The following is a 19,977-nucleotide window of genomic DNA, read 5'->3' as shown; positions in this document are numbered from 1 at the left end:
CACAGGGAAAATGGCTTTAGGAAATTAAAGGCAATTGCTAAAAATGGGATTATCTCTAATATTTATGTTTGGTTTATAAAGCAGCAGTATCTTTTTCCTCACATTTATGGTGCTATGTTCTGTTCATGTGAGTTGATGTTACCCATTTTTGAATATCTGCTATGAAAGCACAAAGACCATGTCTGCTCAGTCATTTTTGGCCCATAGAGCAACATTTGCATAGAGGCATTTAATTCTGTGATAGAGTAGCTTTCCCACAGGCAAGGCTCTCTCTGTGTTATTAGTGTGACTAGAAGCACTCTATAGCTGGTGGAAAATAATCACCTATTAGCAATCCGTGAAGGAGTAAACAATCATGTTAAGAGAAAGTAAACACTCAGGGTGATGATCATTATCATCACCAAATGATGATATGATTTGCTGGAACCCACCAAATTACCAAATTCTTACTCAGGTTTTGGTTAAGAGGCCAAGCTTTGGATTCAGTGTGACTGGGTTCAAGTCCTGGTTCTCTTACATACTTACTGTGCAACCCTAGATAATGTACTTGGTTTCCTAAGTCTCACCTTTCTCGTCCATAAAATGGGGATGATAACCGTTATGAGGATTAAAGTAGTTTTTACATGAACTTGCTTAGCATAGTTCCTGGCACTTAGTGTTCTCTAAAGGTTAGTGTCAAATACAATGGAATGAATGTTATATGCTATATTAGTTTCCCAGGGCTGCCGTGACAAAGAAAAGTAAAACTACAGAGTAGGTAGCTTAAACCACCGAAATTTATTTCCTCACAGTCTGTCGGCTGTAACTCCAAAATCAAGGTGTCAGGAGGGTTGGTTTCCTCTGAGGTCTCTCTCCTTGGCTTACAGATCATCTTCTCTCTGTGTTCTCATATGGTGTTTCTTGGTCCAAATTTCCTCTTATAAGGATACCAATTAGAATGGATTATGGCATACCCTAAAAGCCTCCTTTTAATTTAATAATCTCTTTAAAGGCCCTTATCTCCAAATAGTCACATCCTGAAGTACTGGGAGGTTTGGGTTTCAACATATGACTTTTAGGAAACAGAATTCAGCTCATAGTATATACCTTAACTCATTCTAAGCAAAAACACTCCACACAATAAGAAAATATGAAATAATTTTGAAGATGTCTCAGTTTTCTTAACTTCTCAGCTTTCCAACATAGAAGGAACGTATGTAACCTCATTTAACTTTGAGAAGATAGACAGATAGATGGATATACAGATACACACACACTCTATCTAGTATACAGTTGCCAATCACACTTTGTAAAACAGCCCTACGCAAACCACTCTGTCAAAAAATATCATCAATGAAAATAAATGATTCGCCTAAAATATACAAAGTAGTTACTGTACTCAAAGCATAAGAATTATATTGCATGAGCAATTATTTTCTCCTTAGATCATAAGTTCACTGAAGAAAGGAACCATGACAGGTTAGTAAAAATTTACAAACAGATCAGCATAAAAATGTATCCAGGAAGCTTTTGATATTTTTGATTGATGCACTTGAAATTCATTTTTGTTTTTGATATTGTTTTGATACATAATTGTGGTTACAGCTATAATAGCACATACAATTAATGTAGTAATTCTGGTATCTGAATTATGGTGACCACAGTAAAAAAAAAAAATTATCCTAAATGTAACTCACATGACCATTATTTAGAGAAGTAGGCCCACAAAGCATTAGGCTCAAAAACCATTTCATACAAGCATAAACTGGATACTAATTCAGATTATAAATATTGTGACTGCCAACAGAAAATACCTTGTCAGTATCTATTACTCAAAAAAAAACTTCATGGAAAATGGCCAGACCCCAGGAACCTGGGGATGGAAGCAATGTGCTCCTAAAAAAAACTGATGCATAATTTCTATATATGCAGAAATACATATAATATATAGCTCAGATGAGAAAATATGTGAAAGTGCTTTAAAGACTCTGAAGCACTTTATAAATCTAAGGTGGCATTTTTACAAAGATCTTATTCTGCCCTTACCCCCTTCAAAGGAGCTAATTTTGGTTCAACCAAACCATTGTTTTCTAACAGATGAGCAAACATAAGAAACCTGGTTAACTAAAATGGGAAACTGAATCAGATGTGAGAAAAAGGCCAAAATTTTATATGTAGTGAGTTAGCTCTTTAATACTGATCATGATCTCATCACGTCCAACTTTTCCCCTGCTGACAATGCTACCTGGATCAAGAAAGCACTGCCTCATAAGAAATATATTTATGTCATGCCACTTTAAGTTTTACTATGGTCACAGCAATTTTTACACAAAGCTTTTAAAGGATATATGGTATAGAAACCGTATTACTTAACAACAAAAACAAATGTAAAAATACATATCATATAATTATCTCATGCTATATAGCTGATCAAAATTTTTGCCATAATTGAACAGCTTAGAAAATCAATGCAATATGAAATAATGACTACACTGGTTTTAAATGTCTTATTCAAAGCATCGGATTTTAAATGTAATCTATCTGATGACATGCATAGAGAAATATCCTCAATTGAAATTTTTAACATGATCACAATCTAAACAGACAGAAAATAAGCTTGCAATGCAGAATCCTATATGAAAAGGGTATCTCTGTGTTTCCAGTATCAGGATACACTATAAAATATAACTATCCCATCCTCATAAATATTAATGCAATCAATTTACAAAATATATGTCTAAACTAAATTCAAAGTTTATACCGCCTTTTCTGTCTCCAAATGTCCAAGGTAAGATGACTTGCTAATGTTTTTTAATCGACATTACCTTAACATTCCTTCAACAATGAATTTAATCTGGCATGATGAAATAATGTAATTTAAAACAATGCACTGGAAAGGAAGGGACTGATAAGAAATTGTTCTAAAAATGAATGGAGGTTTAAATAATAAGACCTTTCAAAACGTATGCAGATATTCCTATTCAAAACAAGTATAACACACAAGCCGGCTTGCAGTATCAAAACATAAGGAAATAGGAAGGTAGCTACTCACTGCACATAATAAATGTGAAATTAGAAAAGACTGAAATTGGAACTTCAATAGTGCTTGTGCTATTTTTAAAAAATCACATATAAAATATACCATGATTAAACAGTCTTAGGTCTTATTTTCATCTGATTACCAAATGAGTTTTTCTATTTTATATATACCAGTTAAAAATAATTGCATTGATTATTTTTATTCTGATTGAATTTAGATTTTTAACAAAACTGTCACCACCATAAAACTAAATATTTTACAGTAGCAACTCTCTTACAATTTCTAAGCCTATAAGAAAGAAAAAAATCAAAGTGAGTGGAGTGTAAGAAAGTCCTGTTTATCAGGAAGCAGCTATTTCAAACTCCAATAATCAGTGTTTTGTCTCCCCCTTCTGGACTATACAATTTTTTTTTTTTTTTTAAAAACAGCAAAGTAAGATTTGATCTTTTGTCACAGGGTATATTCAAATAATTGGCCTGACACAAGTGTAACATTACACAAAATACTCATCATGATACTGTTCGATCAGTAAACTAACTAAACTGCAATTTAACAATGCAATAGCAGCTTAACAGCCCACAAATACATACTGCCATGCTTAGTATTATTTTATGGCTTATTATAATTACTAGGTAGATTGTAGTAAAAAATACATCAATGGCATTTTGAATTTACTACTTTGAGCCTGGCCATAAGTTTATACTTTTAACAGGAACTTTCAGTATGAACTTCTTCACAAGCCTAGAAAAACAAATTCATGTGCCTCTATTTTGAGGAAAAGGTCCTGAAAAACTCATTCATTCGGGCAAAGAAACATTACATTTGTAACTACCCTTCCTCTATGATGGGGCATCCTTTTGACAGATTACTTAGAAACATTGTAAAAGGTACAAATGTGACATATTGACTATATAAAATGGCTTATCTAGTAAGCAATACTACAGGCCACCAAAATGACTAGCTCTTTCCTATTTGGGTCCACTGAGTCAATGAGAAGTACACATGACTTTCGCTGCCTAGTACAGATAATGAGACTGTGGTTTATAAACAGGTAAATGTTATCAGAATGATAAACAACGTACGTTCAGCAGCAATGTGCAGAGAATATATTTAAAAGAGTTAAAGTAGGAGTTTGAAACCAAATTATAAAATTCTACGCAATGCTACAAATGCCAAAGAAATGGTCTTGTGTGATGATAATCTTATTCTTGTTTCTGTGATTTTACATCTCTTCTTGATTAACATGTCTAAACTGAACTCATCCTGTTTTACTCCAAATGTGGTCTTGGCTCCTGACTTTTTCAGGAATGTTCAAGTCACCATCGCTTTAGTCACCCATGCTTGCAATTTCAGTCACTATTGATTCACACATCTCCTGGGCCCTTTTTTAATCATTTGCTGAGACTGATATATTCTACTTCCACAATCTCTCGCTCTCACCTATAACCTCCATTTAGTTCTTAGAAACCACTCTCTAGTTCAGGGTCTTAACTACTTAAACTACTGCAACAACCCTCAGCTTGATCTCCCTGCCCCAGTCTCTAACTTCTCCAATTTCCACTGCTCCATTAATCTTCCCCCAAAATAGTTCAGATTTTGTCATTCCATTGCTCAAAACCTCCCGGGATTCCTCACTGACTCTTAAAGTACCAACTCCTTGGCATAGCCCTCCTAAAATAACCTTAACCTATCGTTCCATGTTTACAACTTATCAATATGTTTCACCTATGTTTTTAGTCACCTTAACAAAGATACCCCTATACTTCCACTTGTTCACCCCGCTCCATCCATGGTGGCCTTTTGCTATTCTTCAAATACTCAAGATACACTCTGGCCTCAAAATTGGGGTACCTGATGCTCTCTGCCTGGAAAGCTCTTCCCTAGCTATTTGCATTGGCTCTCCCCAATTTCATTCATGTCTCTGTTCAAATGGTATTTGCTCAGAGAGCTCATCTATCTAAAATAGTGCTTCCCTAATCATACTCAGCTTTCCTATCTTGCTCTTTGGCCTTCACAGCACCTGCCGTTATATTTGAATGTAATCTCCGTGAAGTAGAATGTAATCTCCGTGAAGAAAATTTATCTGTATAGTTCATGATCTAAACATGTAGAATAGTGCCTGGCACGTAATAGGTGTCCAGTAATTTTTTTGTCCAAAAAGGAATGAAACTGTGGCTAGAGAGATTACCAAGGTCATGGGAATGAATGACTGCTGAATCAGGGAGTCATATTCAAGTCTTTATGATGCCAAAACAAACACTATCCCAAAAGACACCCTACCATTTGTCCTAGGTACTCAACTATTTGTCATTAAATTACCTTATTTTTAACATTGTTAGTTCTGGTCATTATAATTCTGTTTTCCAATTATCATATGTAATCATGACAATTTTTACTCTTTTTTTCCCCACAGAAGAACAGCTTTTTTCTACCTGTGGATAAATTATTCCTGGCTTGCAGTAAAATCAAATCAGTCATTTTAGCTGACTTCTAAATCAGTTTTAAAAAATAATGTATTTTTCTTCAAGAAGTTTATAACACAACTAGAAGCTACTGAAAAAGTCATTCAGTTCTTTCTATCTCTATCCTAACTCTATATTCTCTTTTGCTAGTTTCAGATATTGACAAGAAGCTATTCTATCATTTCCTTTTATAGATGGCATCTATAACAAATCCTAATCCTAAACTGTTGTAATAAATCTTTAAAATAACTTTTTCATGGGAGTTCCCTGGTGGCCTAGCAGGTTAAGGACCTGGCATTGTCGCTACTATGCCTTGGTCACTGCTATGGCACATGTTAGATCCCTGGCCCAGGAACTTTCGCATGCTGCAGCCAAAAGTAAATAAATAACTTTTTCAATATTATCCTGAAACCACATGTAAATTTTTTAATTTGTTTTTCAAAGCCCAGCAATAATCTAGACAACATACCAACATAACTTCCAATAAACAGGCAAAACATTCTCTTTTTTCCATCCAGGTGAATCCTTACCACCATTCTTTTTTTTTTTTCTTCCCTTGGTCTTTTCTAGGGCTGTACCCGCAGCACATGGAGCTTCCCAGGATAGGGGTCCAATCGGAGCTGTAGCCACTGGCCTATGCCACAGCCATAGCCACGTGGGATCCAAGCCACATCTGCAACCTACACCATAGCTCAGAGCAACACCGGATCCTCAACCCACTGAGCGAGGCCAGGGATCGAACCCGCAACCCCATGGTTCCTAGCTGGATTCGTTAACCACTGAGCCACGACGGGAACTCCTACTCCCCACATTCTTGACCCAGAATAAATCATTCTATCAAGCAGCACACATCTTGAATATTTAACCAAAAAAAAAAGGCAGCTCGTTGTCTTATATTGCCATGTAATCTTTGTGTATTATATCTTTTATTAACAAGCATTTCATAGAGTTTAAATACATTTACCAAAAAATGTAATTTAGACCTACTATTATTTGCAAGGTTCTTAATATGTTAAATATATTAAATATAAACAATAAACTTCCAAAACATCATGAACTGGGTTTTATTATCCTCACTGTATTGATGGAGTAACTGAGATTCAGGGATGTTAAGGAAATTATTTAAGGTCAATCAGTTGGTATGCAACAGAGTTGCAATCTGAGCTCTAGTCTATTTGCCTTTCTAAACCCATGACATCTACTAAAATTTGCATTCCTTCATAGGGTCTATACTATGGACATAAAAAGACAGGGCCACAAGGTAATAGAGAGGATTATTCAAGGACATACAATATGATAAACTGAAGGAATACAGGAGTTATTATAAAAATAATTTTATTATTCAGGCCCTTAAATAACATATAATGTAATAGAAACTATAAAACAGAGTAGAAAGTGAGTCCATAAGAGAGTTAAAAATAAAGTACTATAGAAGTTTAGATAAATTACTAGAAGGAAGTCAGGGGATGGGGAAATAGGGAGAAAGGGAATCAGAATAGACTTCATCGAAGAGCAGAGGATGGGCAGTATGTTGACAAAGGAAGGAAAACATTCTAAGCAAAAAGAAAAAAAAAAAATCCAATGAGCCAAGTCAGAAGCAAGACTGTATGAGGCTGAGTGGGTAGTCATGTTCAACTAACAGCTTGATTTTTAAAGTAAATTTATAGAAGAGAATAGTTGAAAACTAAGGCTAATGATTTTGACATATGGTACTGGCACAAAGACAGAATATAGATCAGCGGAACAGGATAGAAAGCCCAGAATTCAACCCATGCACCTACAGCCAACTTATCTATGACGAAGGAGGTAAGAAGATACAATGGAGAAAGGACAGCCCCTTCAATAAGTGGTGCTGGGAAAACTGGACAGCCACATGGAAAAGAATGAAATGAGAACACTCCCTAACACCATACACAAAAATAACCCCCAAATGGATGAAAGACCTAGATAGAAGACCAGACACTATAAAACTCTTAGAGGAAAACCTAGGCCAAACACTCTCTGACATAAACCACAGCAACATCTTCTCAGAGCCCCCTCTTAGAGTATTGACAGTAAAAACAAAAATAAACAAATGGGACCTAATCAAACTTCAAAGTTTCTGCACAGCAAAGGAAACCCTCAACAACACAAAAAGACAACCCACACAATGGGAGAAAATCTTTGCAAGTGAATCCACTGACAAGGGATTAATCTCCACAATTTATAAACACCTTCTGCAGTTCCATACCAAAAAAACAAACAACCCCATCCAAAAGTGGGCAGAAGATGTATACAGACAGTTCTCCAAAGAAGACATACAGATAGCCAAAAAACACATGAAAAGATGTACAACATCACTCATTATTAGAGAAATGCCAATCAAATCCACTACGAGGTACCACCTTACACCAGCCAGAATGGCCACCATCAGAAAGTCTACAAACCATTAAGTGCTGGAGAGGGTGTGGAGAAAAAGGAACCCTATGACACTCTTGGTGGGATTGTACAGGGGTGCAACCACTGTGGAAAACAGTATGGAGATGCCTCGGAAAACTACACATAGAAGTACCATTTGATCCAGCAATCCCACTCCTGGGCATCTAGCCAGAGAAAACCATGACTCACAAAGACACATGTACTCCAATGTTCACTGCAGCCCTATTTGCAATAGCCAAGACATGGAAACAACCTAAATGTCCATCGAGGGAGGAGTGGATCAAGATGTGGTACATATACACACTGGAATATGACTCAGTCATTAAAATGAATGAAATACCAGCATTTTCAGCAACATGGATGGACCTAGAAATTGTCATGTTAAGTGAAGTCAGCCATACAATGAGACACCAACATCAAATGCTTTCACTGACATGTGGAATCTGAAAAAAGGACAGACTGAACTTTGCAGAAGAGATGCTGACTCACAGACATTGAAAAACCTAGGGTCTCTGGAGGAGACAGTTTGGGAGGTGGGGGGATGTGCTTGGGTTATGGAATGGAAATCCTATGAAATTGGATTGTTATGATCATTATACAACTACAGATGTGATCAATTCATTTGAGTAATTTAAAAAAAAAAAAAGCTAATGGTTTTGAGATCAGGAAGACCTCAGATGCTTCCATTTCTCTTTCTAATCAACACTGGAAAGATAAAAGAAAGATAAGGTCATAACGACCTAGTTCATTACATATTCCATCTTTCCAATTTCAGTCTGGCTTCTACATCACTCATTTTTTTTGACCAACATCTGTAGTCTTTAGGCAACTATAATACATAAAGTGGTTATTCTAGGATTTATTCTCCCTGGAACACTTCTTATGAAATTCTTATCAAGCCATTTTATCAACAAATTTTCCATCTTTTATAGACTAATGAGACCATAAAAAATAAGCCCTTTTGTACCAGACTTTCACCAGGTGATTTTAAATATTTTACTTCACTCCTCTCTCTAGTCTCAACAAGCAACCAAACGCCTCTCTCCTGAAGGTACCCTTCCCACATAAACTCTAGAATTAATTCTGTCATCACTTCTAGACAGTGATCCCTAGAGTTTCCTCCCTTTATTGCAGGATTTGCAAACTCCAGTGTTGAGAAGCAGCTCACAGAGCAAACAAAGGGAATGAAATCGTTTATGTTGCTGATTAATGATAACTTCTATCTCATTATATTGTCTTTCTAAACACTCCCAGACAAAACTTTTTATTAAACCATATGCAGCCTCTCTGCACACTCTGCAACCTTTCTATATGGCATTTCGCATCTTTATTCTGTTTACCTGTCTGTGTTCCCCATTAGATCTAATATTTTGGGGGCAGGCGCTATGTATGTTGGGGAAGAAAGACTATTTATTATAATAAAATATGCTAAATATTACAATAGAGTTATATACATGGTGTTACGGGAAGTAAGGAGTTATCTAAGGTGGCTTTTCCTTCAAAGACTGACATGAAGCTTAATCTTGATGGATATTTAGGAGCTTGCTGGGCACACTCAAGAAGAAAGGGGCATTCAGGCTCAAAGAATTAAAATATGCTTGACTTAGAGGTATCAAAAATAGGATGTTAAGGAATTGCCAAGTGATGTGTACAGAGAGGATGGGTGCATGTAAGAATGCTGTTGGAGATGAATTAGAAAAGGAGGTGGGGTTGAGATCACAGTTTCTTTTATTGCCCAAAACTCTGCTATTTAACCCCACTCTTCTGTACCTAAGCCTCCAATTGAAGTTCTGAAAATTTTGAGGGGGATTAGCAGTGTGATCTCTGGTACCATACAGAAACATGCACGGGTGGGATGAGAGCAAAGACTAGGAGAATATTGAGGCGGCTATGGCAATCACAGGTGGGTTAAATGATGAGTCTGAACTAAGGAAGCAACAGTGTGGCTAATTACGGAATAGATTTGAGAGGAGAAATAATCAACAGAACTTGATAACTGGATGTAGAGAAATTAGTAATATTTCAGTGGCCTCTGGCATACACCATGGGATTGCTTATGGCATCAAGACCAGAAATATAGGCTGGCTCTGGCCCACTCTGAGCTCCAGATTCTTTTATTGCCCAAAACTCTGCTATTTAACCCCACTCTTCTGTACCTAAGCCTCCAATTCAAATTCTCACTGACTCACACATGTCTCCTAGGGTAGCCCCTCAAACAAATCTCTATCTATCCTAATCCAGTATTTCTCAAACTGAGCTCTTCAGGCTAACTTCGCAGAATCTCCTGTGCTGCTTGGTAAAAACTCAGACTTCTTGGCCCTATCCCAGACCCCATAAGATACAAAATTTCCATTCTGATACACTTCTGACTTTGAGAACCATTAGCCTAATCCAGTCTACCTACTGCTATCAAATTTACTTTTCTTAAACCCTGCTTTCCTCATGTCACTTGCTTGCTCCAACTAATTTCTAATCTTCTACCTGGACTTCAAGATCCCCTTTCAAATTGATTTTTAAATCTTTCCAATATACATTTTTGTTCTTTGTTCCAACAAAGTCAACCTCATCTCTCACTTCCCTCTTCCCCCACAACACCCCTCCCCACCATACACAATTTGGCTCTTTCTCCAAACCTTTGCAGTGAACATTATTTCCGTAATCTAAGAGCTTCTCCATCCACTCTGCTCCCCAGTCAAATCCTAGCCACCATAACTACCTATTTCTAGAAGTCCAGAAGTATGCATGGCATTTTCTCTAATTAATCTTAACCCTGCTTATGTATTCCTATCACACAATCGACAGGCACAATTTAATAATGTTTGATTACTTCAACATATATTATTGAAACTATTAAGGTCTTATCCCATTCTTATTTTCCAGGCATCAGTGTGCCTAACATAGTTTTCAGCACAAAATAAGCACTGAAGAAATATTTGTTGATTTTTAAAATCATCCCAAAAGATCGATGGCTTTTTCCCCTAAATGTCTTACAAATTAAAAAAAGCGAAAAAAATATATCCACTATTCAAGATTCACTATTCAAGGTACCTAATGATATTAAAGATAATATCTCCTACCCTGTTTTCTAAATACAGACTGTTTAATCATGAAAGCAAGGTAATTAAAAATAGCTCTTAATTACAATACAGGCCATGTTTGGTATATTGATGAAACCGTGTATCATGTAACTGTGGCACGGAAATACAGCATTTTGAGAATAGAACATTAAGAAGGCAGCAAGAGTAAACCTTAAAACATAATGCAAGCCTGCTGTACAGCAGAAACTGATAGAACACTGTAAATAAACTATAACAAAAAATTTCTTTCAAAGATAATGCAAGCCAATCACTTCAATTTATCCACTTAATAACTAAATCTAAAAGAAATTACACTTGATTTGCCCCAAGTCACAAAGCCCATGGGTAGCCCCCAACAAAGACAAGCACCTAGGACTCCTGACTCAACATCAAAGGTTGCTTTCATTACACTACGTGCTCAGTGATACTATAGTCCAAGTGAAATGCTTCAATAAGAATTCCTGTTAGCGTCAACCAAACTTTTAGGAGTCTATCTGTGCCATCCCGAAAAACTGAGGGAAAACACACAATTTCGTCAGAACCATAAGGACTTACACAGGCACAATTCAAAAAAAAATTTTTTTAAATTGTGGTGCATCAGGTTATGGATCCAGCACTGTCACTGCAGTGACTTGGGTTGCTACTATGGAGTGGGTTCGATCCCTTGCTTAGGAACTTCCACCTGCCGCAGGAGCAGCCAAAAAAATATAAATGAATGAATGAGTGAATTTTTAAAAAGAAGTAAAACTTTTTGAGACAAAATATACAAGCATATTCTAGTTCTAAAGCATTTCCCAAAGCCACAGGAAAAATACGTATCAAGTCTAATCACTTGATCTTAATATTCATCTTACTGCTTTGGCAAATTGTACACCAAAAGAAGAATGAAACATATAAAATACTGTGAGCAGAAAATCATTCAATCCCCAAAAGCACAAAGTCACATCTAAGGGTAAAACACATCTTTTGTACTCACCATAACTTTACTTCCAACTATCTGCATGCAGTGGCCAACGAAGAGTGGTTATGGTGTAAAAAAAAACAAACAAAAAAAAACAAACAGCAACAGTATTAGTAATCAGAAGCTTTTCACAGAAGTTAATTGTTTAGTAAATTAGTTAGCTATCCACCCCTATACTTTTAACACTTTTAGTACTTTAGATCTAGAGACTAACACAACTATATCAGTACTGATTTCTAAATCCTTCAAAAATGTGTACCGTCTACAGAATAAATATTCTTAAATAAAAGATTATTACTATTTGAAGATTTTTTGAAGGTTCTGTAATGGGCTTCACAGCTAGTGAAATCTAATTATCAAGTAATCCAAGATTAAGTGTAATCAGACAGCAGATATCTATCAGCCCACAACCCCTCAAAAAATTATCAATGGAAAATTTAATTATTTTCCAAATATTGCTTTTTTTCCTCTTTCCTTGTTTTAACAGGTATACTATTAAGGTTGAAATTAAGTATTTTAGAATGTAAATTTGGCATTTAAAGTCATGCATTAAGAAATAAACTTTAGGTTGAAAATTGGAATATTTTATATTGTTATAAATTTAAAGTTTAAAATATTGTTTTGTACTATACTTGAAAATTACAAAAAAATAAATAAAATTACAAAGACGATAGATTGTTTATGATTCTAGTTTTCTAAGTCATCCCAGCATTTCTATTTTTTTTTTTTTTTTTGTCTTTTTTGCTATTTCTTGGGCCGCTGCCACGGCATATGGAGGTTCCCAGGCTAGGGGTCTAATCGGAGCTGTAGCTGCCAGCCTATGCCAGAGCCACAGCAATGCAGGATCCGAGCCGCGTCTGCAACCTACACCACAGCTCAAGGCAACGCCAGATCGTTAACCCACTGAGCAAGGGCAGGGACCGAACCCGCAACCTCATGGTTCCTAGTCGGATTCGTTAACCACTGCGCCACGACGGGAACTCCCCAGCATTTCTATTTTAAGAGTAGAGTTTTCTATATAATGTGAAGACAAAGAAGCAGTTTATATTTAAACATAGAGTTATTCATAAGGAGGAAACAGTTCAAGAATTGCAACTTTGAGATTATCTAGTGGTAAAGAGAAGAGAATTTCTGAGAGGCAGAGTTGTGTTTAAGAAAGCAAGAAGTAAAATCATAGTCCTAAACATAATTTTATGCCAAAATCCAAATATAAATCACTGTTATCAGATTCCTACATTTGAATATCAAGCAATGTTCAAACAAGAGTTAATCCACGATCTTAAACCATTAATCTGATAGCAGTTATTACCAATATGTGTTCTATTTTTCAGCTTCTACTTTAAAAATAAAAATCAAATATAATTGAAATCCCCACAAGAATTTTAAGTTGAACAGGATACCACAAGATACAAAAAGATAATGACAGTTTCCCAGTAAATTATCTCAGAGGAATCCATGAATCGCTAAATAGAGAAGCAGCTTTCTTAAATATTCCTTCAACAGACTATTATTTAGTTGAATAAAAGTCTCTTTGTTGCCATTAACAGTTTTCTGAATTGAAAGATACGCTATTGACCTAAATTACTTCCTCCCACCAAAAAGACAAAGGTCTTATTTGTCCCTTGTTTATTTAACACAGACATGTAAATAAAAAAAGGCAAACCTGTCTTAACAATTAAGGCAAGTCTATACTCAGTGAAACAACCAGAATATGGCCCATTTAATGATTCATTCAGATTGCAAAATGACTGCATTTGGCTAAAGCACATACCCCAGACAGATTAGATGGGCCAAGGAAAGCCAAAAGAAACAGGTTTGGTCATGTTTGAATTCAACTGTTTCACCCTATCTAGGCAATGCCTGGAAAAGACCTGAGAAAGAAAATATCTGATAATGGCAAAGGCAAAACTATAATACTGTATACACACAAAATAGACATACTATAATTCTCAACTGCTTATTATGTGGGTCAATCAAAAAATGTATAATGTGTTTGCATATCACTATTTTAAATTATTTCCTATTGGTATTTTTTAATAAATGATATCTTTCACTGTGTCTTCATAAAAATGTAAATTCACATTTTTTAACTCTCAACTTCAAAGACTGTGATTTAAGTTAGAAATAAACTACTTTCTCAATATTCTCATACAGACACTGACATTTGGCAAACTGATATTAAGATTTCAGTGACTAATTTTTCCCCATATATATCTACATAGACTGTTAAAATTTAACATGCAAAAGTCTGTTATCACTGATGTATTGTTGCCTCTTCCAGGATCATGAATTGGTATGATAATGATGCAGTATTAACAAAGCTTGGTTTTTCCAATTCTGAAAACATATGTTGAACTTTTGAAAAACAGACTCATCCAGATTACTGGTAGCCAAATTATCTAAACGTTATCAACTAACCTACATCAGGTCCATAATCACACTTGCTGCAATGAGCAAACCAGTCCAGCTTAAGCAGAGGAGAGGCTCTTTGCCACTCCCTTATTTAAAGCCATTCATCACTGTCAGTTACCCAAGCTACTTTTTCCTTTGGCATTCACACAACTTAACATTCTCTATTATGGGACCTGAAGAGGACAGAAACTAAGCAATAGTTTTCATCATTATCTTTTAATTTCCTGTATCTTATTCCAGGCTAATTTTGTCGTGGACAATTACACAATAAAAGACCCGCCTTCGTTTTAGAAGCAGGTTTTGAGCACAAACCTGTGTATTAGTTTCACCTTGCTTTACTGTCCTTACCAAGGAAACCCAGAAAAATAGACATCTCTTATTAAGCGCATATTTTGTTTGCTTTTCAATTCCATAAAAAATGACTAATGCAGGTGTTAAAGGGGGAAATGAACAATTTATGTTTAAATTTAATTGAAATTCTCACTGGTTTAACATATGACTATAAAACATTTTTCCACCAGGGACTCTAGCCCTTAACTTTGCTTTTACTTCAAATTGAAAAGACTATTATAAAGCTATAGACTATTTAGACTATTTATAAAGCATTTTCCTAAAGAAGTGGTTACAATCATATCTACCTTAAATGTGGAAACATTTTTTTTTTGGTCTTTTTTTTGCCATTTCTTGGGCCGCTCCTGTGGCATATGGAGGTTCCCAGGCTAGGGGTCGAATCAGAGCTGTAGCCACCGGCCTACACCACAGCCACAGCAACGCGGGATCCAAGCCGCGTCTGCAACCTACACCACAGCTCATGGCAACGCCAGATCCTTAACCCACTGAGCAAGGGCAGGGACCGAACCTGCAACCTCATGGTTCCTAGTCAGATTCATTAACCACTGCGCCACGACGGGAACTCCCTGGAAACATTTTAAATCAGTGTATCATAGTGAAAATGTAAGCATAAAAATGTATGACATGAAAAGCATATCTAGGACTTCCCGTGTGGCTCACAACATAACTACTCGGCATTGCTTCTACAGTGGCTGTGGCTTGACCCCTAGCCTGGGAACTTCCATATACCACAGGTGCGGCCACTTGTTGAAAAAGAAAAAAAAAAAAAAAAAAGACAGCAGGATGGAAACTTTGGTTACACATAGGTAAATGGCCATAGGCTAGGTTTAAATTTATGCGAATGTCATTGTCATGAACATGAAGAGGTCAAAAGATGAGAGGATGTTTTGTCACTAAATGGCATCTCTCTCACCCTCAAAAGGAAATCACATATGCAATTTTCTTTGTTTTCATCACTGAAAACACAGCACTAATGAATGTCTCCCCGAAGCGAGGAAGCTTTAAAACATGCTTATCAACAGGCTTTCTTTCATCATAATATTTGGTTCCTGAAAAATATTAGCAAATAAAATGAAAAACCTTAGAACTCTAATGAAAGTTCTATACACATCAGGTGTTCATATGTGTGCTAAATGAAACAAATAAGGGTCATATACTAAATTGTTACAGTACACATTTTAAGCCTAATGCCTTAAATAAAGAGTTTTCAGGAGCTCCCATCGTGGCTCAGTGGTTAACGAATCCGACTAGGAACCATGAGGTTTTCGGTTCGATCCCTGGCCTTGCTCAGTGGGTTAAGGATCCAGCGTTGCTGTGAGCTGTGGTGTAAGTCGCAGAAGAGGCTCTGATCCCGTGTTGCTGTGGCTCTGGCATAGGCCAGCGGCTACAGCTCCAACTCGACCCCTAGCCTGGGAACCTCCATATGCCGTGGGAGCGGCTCAAGAAATGGCAAAAAGACAAAAAAAAAAAAAAAAAAGAGTTTTCATATCTTTTGAGAAACATTCAATTTCCATCTTTCAAATATAGTAATTTAAGAGAACTCATCCAACATCTACTCAAATTTTACTATTTTAATCTGAAAAAAAATGAGTATTTAAAAGTGGGCATTTCTTTGATCAGTTGAAAAGGAAACAATATGAGAATAAGTTAAAACAAGTTAGACATAGAGTCAAAATCCAAAGGTTAAAGCCTAAGAGCTTCATATAATCTTCATTACACTCAGTCCCACTTACACAAACAAAAACAGCAAAGGAGCCTGAGATACTAATCAAATCTTGTCATTAAAAACACCACATAATTATTCATATATTGTTATCTGTACTTTGCACTCAGATTTAGCTATAGATTTACTAGTAGTATTTGCCTTTAGGTATTTGAAAAAGAACACAGAATGTACACCCTGCATTTCCTAAAGCATTTTACTGTGAACAATTAACTTGAGTGCAAAAATGAGAGGAGATTCATCAGAATTTCAAAGTAAAACCCTATGCCTCACCTAATTCTATTGAAAACGGCGCTCATGGCAAATTTCACTTATCACTTGAATATTATTTCTGCCCTTGGATACCAGAAGCAAATTAAAAAACATGCTGTTGCTCTGCTCTGGCAGAGCTGCAATGTGTTATGTTTAAATAGTTCAGTATTCAGATTTAGCTTGCTTAAAGTACAATATGGAATCAATACAATCGTAGAATTCAGGGCAAAATGCATCAGTAATTGCCACTGCAATTACTATACTAAAATAGCATTAATAGGAGAGCCAAATAATTTTAGAACATCTTTTTCCGATGACAAACTATTTTATTCACTGGTAAACTTTTTAAATTTAAAATGTTATGTCTTAAATGCAAATGTGTGTGTGAAATACATACCACACAAACATAAAATCAATGTGACATATATATATATACAAACACATATGTAATATATACATGCATAGTGATTTATGAACTCTAAATGTGAAAAGCTTCTTCTTTCCAGAAATTTAAAAGATACATGTCATGATTAAAAAAATACATTTTTTTAATGAAAATAAATCAAAGTGGAAGGCTATTTTCAGAAGCAACTTAGGAAATGAACAAAGTAATACAGTCCATTAAAACACCAAGTTTTTCCTGCTCAAGACAAGTGTTTTCAGTGAACTCGATCTTCTAGTCTTTTGAGACTCAAACAGATTTCATTAAAGCTTCTATTATTAACTTATACACACTACTATATATAAAATAGATAACCAACAAGGGCCTACTATATAGCACAGGGAACTATGCTCAATATTTGTAATAACTTATAAGGGAAAAGAATCTGAAAAAAAGCTAAATATGTATGAACTGGCCATACACCTGAAACTAACACAACATTGTAAATCAATTACATGGCAAAGAAACCAAAAAACAAAAACAAAAATCTCCTATTAAACACCCTCCTTTATGTTATATTAAACTAAACAATAACAATTCTGAGGTAGTTTACATAGGTAGTATCACAAAAATGAAAAACTGTCTTAAAAATATTGCTAAAAATTTCATGCAAGCAGATATCAGACACACTTCTTTAATGTAAACTTAGTTAAATATTGGAACTAGGCTATATTTGTGTCTTCCCCTCAAAATCTGAAATGCTCATATAAGAAACTGTATATTATGCTGAATATCTACAAACTGCAGATGTCACTAATTGTCATTAGTAAGTGCAAAAAACCTCGGCCCACAAACTTACTGGATTAACTCAGTGCCCTCTATCCTTAGTCTGTCTTCTATACAAGAATGGAAGTCTAATTAAGAACAGTTTTGAGGGAGTTCCCATCGTGGCTCAGCAGAAACTGATTAGCATTCATGAGGACACAGGTTCGACCCCTGGCCTCACTCAGTGGGTTAAGGATCCCGCATGGCCATGAGCTGTGGTGTAGGTCGCAGACACAGCTCAGATCTGACGTCGCTGTGGCTGTGGTGTAGGCCAGCGGCTACAGCTCTGATTCAACCCCTAGCCTGGGAACCTCCACATGCTGCGAGTGTGGCCCTAAAAAGACAAAAAAAAAAATAAAAGTTTTGAAATTTATACAAAATGTATTAGAGTACATGTATGAGCTTATTTTATGCATAGTCTATATGAGTACATTGAGGCAAGAACTTAAGAGATCTAAGGCTTGGTTATTTTTAAGCAGATAATGCTAAGCTCATTATATGGGTGCCAGGAAAGTCTCAGTACTTACAGATTTGGCAGTAGCAGAAATATACTGGACAACCATCTCACGCTTGGTGGTAAAATCTTTGTTTCGTAAAGGAGCTTTTCGTTCTTCATTAAGGTTCATGTCCTCCTGTTAAAAGAACATTTATTGTGAGCATGAGCAAATTTCTGCTTAAGAGTTTCAGAGGTGATTTAATAAATAGTTCATCTAAAAATGGTAAGTCATGCTGTGACTAACAACAATCATCATCTTGTGACTCATTCACTATTATTTTTCACTTATATACCATAATCTGGTATAAATTTCACCATATATTTATGGTTCATATTTCTACCTATTCAACTAATGAGCAGAAAGAAAAAAAAACATTTTAAACTCTTCCACAGAAAAAATTAGCAGTTTATAGCATAGATACATACCATCCAGCCTTAGCAAAGCTATTTACCACAAGGGTAAAAATAAACAATAAACGAACACTTTACTATTTGGCATATGCTCCCTTAGGATCATTATTATATAAAAGAGATATGATTTGTAAATTTCCAGCTAATAAATATCTACACTATGTCACTAAAGAAAGATTCATGAGAATTTGTTGAATTCGCACAAGGGGAAAAAAAAAATCAGAAACATAGTTACCTATATTGAGATAACAAAAACCACTCACTGGAGAGAAAAATATTCAATACTCTTTTGAGGTTCGAGTTTTAATTTGGTTGGAAACTTCACTTTATACTATGCAACATGCACGTGTATAACATTTTCACTAGACAAATTATTTGTCATCATTTTGAAACTCATGTGAATCCCTGAAACATACTAAGATGTACTTGAAAGACCACAAAACCAAGTTGGAAAGGATCATGCTTCAAAAAGCAACATCAATAAAAAGACAATCTACAGAATCAGTGAAAACATTAACAAACTGTATGTCTGATGAGGGATTTGTATCCAAATTATAAAAAAGGATTCTTTTGCGGTTGCCAAGGGAGAGGTGGGAGGAGTTTGGGGTTGGTAGATGCAAACTATTACATTTAGAGTGGACAGGCAATGAAGTCCTACTATACAGTACAGGGAACTATATCTAATCTCTTGAGAGAGAACATGATGGAAGATAGTATGAGAAAAAGAATGTGTATATATTGAGTCACTATGCTGTACAGTAGAAATTGGCACAACATTGTAAATCAAATACACTTTAATAAAAAAATAAAAAGAAGGGAGTTCCCGTCGTGGCGCAATGGTTAACTAATCCGACTAGGAACCATGAGGTTGCGGGTTCGGTCCCTGCCCTTGCTCAGTGGGTTAAGATTTCGGCGTTGCCGTGAGCTGTGGTGTAGGTTGCAGACGCGGCTCGGATCCCGCGTTGCCGTGGCTCTGGTGTAGGCAGGTGGCTACAGCTCCGATTGGACCCCTAGCCTGGGAACCTCCATATGCCGCGGGAATGGCCCTAGAAATAGCAACAACAACAACAGGAAAGACAAAAGACAAAAAAATAAATAAATAAAAAAATAAAAAGAGGACTCTTACAAATCAGTAACAATACAAATCAGTAAAAATACAAATAACCCCAATACAAGTGGGCAAAGGAT

The 19,977-nt window shown here is 35.9% G+C and overlaps 1 protein-coding gene across 1 annotated transcript in view; it reads right to left on the bottom strand.

Annotated features, from left to right (window-relative positions):
* Positions 1-19,977, bottom strand: part of DIAPH2 (diaphanous related formin 2) — a 913,509-nt gene that overhangs the window by 800,674 nt on the left and 92,858 nt on the right. Inside the window, exons 4-5 of the mRNA XM_047765864.1 lie at positions 18,410-18,514; positions 11,953-11,973 (exon numbers count right to left, since the gene is read on the bottom strand). Coding sequence (XP_047621820.1) covers positions 11,953-11,973; positions 18,410-18,514 — 126 coding nt within the window. The remainder of the gene's footprint in view (positions 1-11,952; positions 11,974-18,409; positions 18,515-19,977) is intronic.

The sequence above is a fragment of the Phacochoerus africanus genome, chromosome X (assembly GCF_016906955.1).
Source record: "Phacochoerus africanus isolate WHEZ1 chromosome X, ROS_Pafr_v1, whole genome shotgun sequence".
Classification (NCBI taxonomy): domain Eukaryota; kingdom Metazoa; phylum Chordata; class Mammalia; order Artiodactyla; family Suidae; genus Phacochoerus; species Phacochoerus africanus.
This window is presented reverse-complemented; position numbering and strand designations above follow the sequence as displayed.